This window comes from Mastomys coucha, unplaced genomic scaffold, assembly GCF_008632895.1.
Source record: "Mastomys coucha isolate ucsf_1 unplaced genomic scaffold, UCSF_Mcou_1 pScaffold18, whole genome shotgun sequence".
Lineage (NCBI taxonomy): Eukaryota > Metazoa > Chordata > Mammalia > Rodentia > Muridae > Mastomys > Mastomys coucha.
The window spans coordinates 81,381,446-81,387,563 of record NW_022196900.1 but is presented as its reverse complement, the minus strand read 5'-3'; the positions used below and the strand labels follow the sequence as shown (position 1 = coordinate 81,387,563).

At 47.3% G+C, this 6,118-nt stretch overlaps 1 protein-coding gene across 1 annotated transcript in view; it reads left to right on the top strand.

Moving 5' to 3' along the window:
* Positions 1 to 5,131, top strand: part of Dnali1 (dynein axonemal light intermediate chain 1) — a 9,261-nt gene extending 4,130 nt beyond the window's left edge. Inside the window, exons 4-6 of the mRNA XM_031378614.1 lie at positions 2,141 to 2,319; positions 2,631 to 2,795; positions 5,014 to 5,131. Of these exons, the coding sequence (XP_031234474.1) occupies positions 2,141 to 2,319; positions 2,631 to 2,795; positions 5,014 to 5,049 (380 nt within the window). The 3' untranslated portion in view covers positions 5,050 to 5,131. The remainder of the gene's footprint in view (positions 1 to 2,140; positions 2,320 to 2,630; positions 2,796 to 5,013) is intronic.
* The last annotated feature ends 987 nt before the right edge of the window (positions 5,132 to 6,118 follow it).

Here is a 6,118-nt window from a genome sequence, read left to right as displayed (position 1 = left end):
AAAAAAAAAAAAAAAAAAAAAAAAAAAAAGTCTATGAATTTGAAACAGTGGGGGAGGTGTACATGGGAGATGTTGGAGGAAGGAAAAGGCAAAGGGAAAATGATATTATTTTATAAACCTCAAAAATAAAATATATTTTAACACAATTTATTTTATTCTTAGTGTGTGTGTGGGAGTGTGTGTGTGTGTATGTGTGTGTGCATGTGTGCATATGCACTCTGCATATGCAGATGCCTGTGGAGGACAGAAGAGGGCATTGGATACCCTAGAGCTGGAGTTATAGGCAATTGTGAACCACCAGACATGAATGCTAGGAACTCTGGTCCTTTGGAAAACTAGCCAGTACTCTTAAACACAGAGCTAGCTCTCCAGCCCAATGTGCTAATATTTTAATCAGAAAATTAATAACGACCTTTATGTCTATCCAACAGCACTCAGCTCACACTCCAGAACAATGCTGCTATCATTTGTACTTGGATAACATGAGAATTGAAGATGTGCCCACTGAGTACTGATGTCAATGGCTGCCCTCTGCTATGGGCTCCCAACTGCAAACTCTCCTAGTCTCTCAGGCAGCTTCAGATTCAGCAAGCTGGCTTTAGCCTGCTCAATATGAGTGTGATTTGCCTCCAATTTGGAGACTTATAAGGGGAGAGAAGCAAGTTCTTGACCCTGCTGTTCTTAGTCCCAAACCAGTCAAGCCAACAGGAACCCCCTACCCCTGAGACAGGGTTTCTCTGTGTAGCCCTGGCTGTCCTGGAACTTACTGTGTAGACCAGGCTGGTCTGGAACTCAGAGATCCATCTGCCTCTGCCTCTGCCTCTGCCTCTGTCTCTGCCTCTGCCTCTAAAGTGCTGGAATTAAAGGCATATACCACCACTCCCCATATTAACAGCAGTACTTTTAAACACCATTTGAGAATGCCAGTTCATCCTATATCTACTTTATGTCTGGACCTGGAAGCTAGGGGACCAATTACCACCAACACACCTGAGGTTCTAGTCTCTCTCCATGCCAAGCTTGCTGACATGCTTCTTCCAAGTGGAGTGGCTGTGTGCCCTGTTCTTTGGATCACGGAAAGCATTCTTTCTCTCATAGTGCCTTCTTGTAGACCATATATTTGTTTTTTGTGTGTGCTGTATGTATGTGCACGTGTGCATGCATGTGTAGTCATGCTTGAGTGCGTGTGCACAAGTGTAGAGACCAGAAGTCAATGTCAAACAACTTTCTCTATTATTCTCCACTTCTTCTTTTTTATTTATTTTATGTGTATGAGTACACTGTAGCTGTACAGATGGCCGTGAGCCATCATGTGTATGGTTGCTGTTGAACTCGGGACCTCTGCGGGGCTCCCCCCAGCCCCCCACCCCCCCCACCCTCCCCACCCCTGCTCACTCCGGATCCACTCGCTCCGGTGTAATTTACTGCAGCTGTCTTCAGACGCACCAGAAGAGGGCGTCTGATCTCATTACAGGTGGTTGTAAGCCACCATGTAGTTGCTGGGATCTGAACTCAGGACCTTCGGAAGAGCAGTCAGTGCTCTTACCCACTGAGCCATCTCGCCAGCCCTCCACTTCTTCTTTTGAGATTAAAGCCAAAAACCAAAAGCCAAAACAAAACAAAACCAAAAACAAACAAAAAACAAAAACCCAAAACAAAACAACCTTATGTGTATGGGTGTTTTTACCCGTGTATAACATCTGTGCAGTTATGAGGAGACCCAAAAAGTGTATTAAATACCGTGGAACTGGAGTTACAGATGGTTTTTAGCTGCCAACCATGGATTTTTTGGAAAAGCAGTCAGTAATCTTAACTGCTGAGTCATCTCTCCAGCCCCTCTACCTTATTTTTTGAGACAGGGTCTTTCACTGAACCTGGTGCTCATGGATTTAGCAAGACTAGATGGTAAGCCAGCTCCACCTGGAACTTTGTCTCCACCTCCCCAGGGCTAGGATGACATATCCATGCCACCGTGCCTGCTTTTTTACAAGGGTGTTGGGTGTCCTACCTTCACCAGTTGTAATTCTCACAGATCCATGCCTCTGAGAACATATCCTAAGTCCTTCCCAAGCTAAGGTGGCTTGCTATAGACAAAGCGCATGCGCCAATGACTTTTATCTCCCTGTGTGCATACTGGAAGATGAGTTGATCCGGGAGGTCACCATCAATTGCGCAGAGAGAGGGCTGCTGTTGCTGCGAGTCCGGGACGAGATCCGCATGACCATCGCTGCCTACCAGACTCTGTATGAGAGCAGTGTGGCATTTGGCATGAGGAAGGCACTGCAGGCCGAACAGGGGAAGTCAGACATGGAGAGGAAAGTGAGTGGGGTTGACCACGTTCCCATGGCTCCCGGCCGCTTCTGTAAACCTCCGGGCCTGCAGTTGTCACCACTGTAACCCTGAATTCTGGCCCTGAGGGTGTCCTCCACACTAATACTGCAAGGCCTCAGTGAGGAGTGGTCTTGTCTAAGGACACTCCATGTCAGTCACTGACTTCCCACTGGGTGGCAGTACACACCCTGGCATTGTCGTCTTAGGTTGGGCTGTTGTGTCCCAAGTTGCCTCACCCAGGTCCTTACATCACTTATCCACTTGGGGATGTCCCAGGATGATGGCCATTCTATCTTCAGATTACAGAATTGGAGACAGAAAAGAGAGACTTGGAGAGGCAAGTGAATGAACAGAAGGCAAAATGTGAGGCCACTGAGAAGCGGGAGAACGAGAGGCGACAGGTGGAGGAGAAGAAGCACAATGAGGAGATCCAGTTCCTGAAGCGGACCAATCAGCAACTGAAGGTAAAGGGGACCCAGGCCCAGGCTCCCACCTAAGGGGCCAGGAGCCAGACCTACAGAGTGTCTCCTACTGGTGACTTCATTGTTTGAAGTAGGGAGATTCAATGTCATGAAGAACACTAAACTCCATCGCCAGCCCTCCTTTTGCCTTTTCTTGTTTGGATTTTTGGAGACAGGGTCTCATGTAGCTCAGGATAACCTTTAGCTTACATTCTTACTTCTTAGCCTTTGGGATTACAGCCAAGCGCCACCATGTCCCACCCTTCACTTTTTTTTTTTTTAAATCTGTATGAATGTTTTGCCTGCATGCTCACTATGCTTTGTAACCCTGGAACTGCTGGATGGTTGTAAGCTACCTCGTGGCTGCTAGGAAACACACCCACATCTTCTGTAAGAGCCATGGGTACTCTTACCTGCTGAGCCATCTTTCCAGCCCTCTTTTTAGTTTTCAGTTGGAAACAGGACCCATTTTTCCCAGGCTTTCCTTGAACTCACTCTAACCCAGGGAGGCCTTGAACTTGGAATTCTGCTTTTGCCTTTCCAGCAATGGTGATTACAAGTCTGTGCCCGTGGCTTTTAAATGTTGGCCCACTTGTACTGCCAAGGAGTAAGGGAGGCTGCCTGGGGTAGGGTGTGGCTCCTTGTCTACATTCTTTATGCCTTAGTTTTGAAGGAGTCCTATTCTTAGCAGTAAAGAGCCCCTCAGCCTGCTTCCCTACTGTAGTGCCATCTCATGCCTGACAATCTGTTTTCCTCCTGGGAAAAAGTTGCTCATAACCACAGAGGATGCAACAGTGTCTGTCCCCCAAGGTGGTCACTGGAGTCTTCCTTCAGGGACCAGGTCTCTTCAGCAGGCTCCAACAGGAATGTTACAACTCCCACATCTTGATGCACTGTGGCAGCAGAGAAGGCTTTTGAGAGGAAGTGTGTGTGGGAAGCCCCCCAAGTGAATGCCAGAGGAACCCAGCTATATAGATGGTTTTCCTCAGCCCAACTGAGGTCTTGGGAAAGAGGACTGGGTGGGAAAGAGAATGGGTTATAGGCTACAAAGGCTGAGCCCCAGACGAGCATCATTGCTCATTACAGGACATCATTTTTTCCCCCTTCAAGACAGGGTTTCTCTGTGTAGCCCTGGCTGTCCTGGAATTGTATACCAGGCTGACCCTGAACTCAAAGATCCGTCTGCCTCTGCCTCCCAACTGATGGAATTAAAAGCTACAGGACAATGCTTATAAACAATTATTGGCCACGCCCAGATATGCTGAGCAGAAGCTACAGGGCCCTACAGGGCAGCTTAACAAGGCCATGGAAGGCTTGTTGAGGGTTGAGCTTCAGTTTCTAAATATGGTACCTATAAGCAGCTCCCTTGTACCTTCCTCACTTAAAAGCCGAAGTTCTTGAACTCGAGATAAGGAAGTATTTGTATGAGCCATTAGCAGAGGATGAGAGATTTCAATAGTTGCTTAAAGAGTCTATTAGAAGCAAAGCCAGAGACTTCCCCAGGCAAATGTAAACCGTTGACTCAGCAGATTCCAAAGCTGGTTTCTTAGTTCCAACAAGAGTAAAGCTGAATACCTTAGCATCCTTCTAACATCCAATGGCAGCCTTGAAATCCCCAGGGCAAAGGATTCTTTACAAGCAAGTTCTTTTATTGGCTCAATGCTGCACTACAAAGAAAACAGTGGTTTCAGCCCCCAGGATAGACCTTAAGGGTCTGTCCACATATCACGGTGTGTAAATCACTGTGCTGGCTGCTAGAGGAAGGGAGTAAATAACCCCCCAGTGTCTTAGCTTTCCCTACTCACTGGTAGCAATTTCCTCTAATTGAGTGTCAAGTTGTCACAGTGGCTGATAATTTGCTGTTTTCTAAGACTTCTGTTTCCAGCAGAGCTCCATGTACTAACCCAGAGAGCCAAATGTTTGACTTAGTGGACATACTCAGGCTTAAAGTAGGAGCTATGGAAAACCACTATTTCAACAACTTTTATTCCACTTCCCTTTCTGTGCTATAATATACTGAACTATTATTGTATGGAAACCAGGTCAGCTCTGGTTTCGGCTCATGTTAAAAAACCAAGCCAAGCCTGAATCCAGCTAATCTAGAAAATGTGGAGCTGGGTCAGAAGAGATGCTCGCAGCCTCTGAGCTATTCCTCCTAGGCTTAGCTACATGTTAAGGTACAAGATGCAAATATTAATGGAGTTTTGTTCTTGTGTTGCAGGCTCAACTGGAAGGCATTATCGCACCGAAGAAGTGATCATTTCCACATGGGTCTCAGCAGGCCCCTTGCCCCAAAAGCCCATTGTAATAAAAAGCCAGTTTCCTGAGCGAACAAGCCATCCCCTCCCCGGTCACCACTCATGTAATTGTTAGAACTGTTGTCCCAGAGTCATGAAACACCTATGGTGTGTGGGGCTGGGTAATGGAAGGTGGTTGGAACCCTGTGTCCATGTGCAGCTTATAACTAACTTAGGGAGCAAGTGTTTTCCCAAAGAGACTACCTTTGCACCAAGTTCGGTTCCCAGCTCACCTTGTACCTTAGGCTTCTCTGGCCCCACCCTTCCACATCACCTCTCTAATGTAAGCTTCAGCAACTCGTTTCCGAGTTTGGTTTTGGACTATATCGTCTCATTCTCACCCACTGAGTCAGCAGGACCCTGTCCTTAGTCTCCCTGGTTCCATGAGGAAACAGCAGTAGAGTCATGCTCACTAAGAGGTACAAAAGTCCCTCTTGACTTGAAGTGTCTTGAGAGCTGTCTGCACCCGGTTCCTCCCCAAACCACTTGAGTACCTTCTGCTGGATAGCAAAGCCTGACTCCACACTCCCTAGATAGCTATTCATGAATAGCTAAGGAGGTAGCCACATCTTACACACAGTTCTAGACAAATTATGGACTGAAGGCAGATTTGTAGATCCAGAAGACTTAAATTACAGACAAATCTCCATTGGGGGAAAGCCCAGGGTGGGAGAGGAGAATGAGCTTGGTGACACCCTTCATTCAGTAGAGTGACAGAAGAACGGTTCTTAAGCTGGCATTAATATTTGTTCCAATTGTTGGGGATGCCTCAGGTCCACAGTAGCCCTGAGGGGGGTCAGAGGGATTCACTTCTTGGCAGCTTTGACCTGCATCCCAGTCTAAGCTCACTGCGAGGCCTTCAAACCCCAAGTGCTGCTCTGAGTTGACTGTACCCCAACACTCTGATTTTACAACAGAAGTCACACGCTGGGCCCTCACCCAGTGTCCTGAGGGACCAGGTATCCATTAGCACAGCCTGCCCGTGAAGCCATGTCCCTGGAACAGCACGGTCCCTGTGATGTGCTGGCT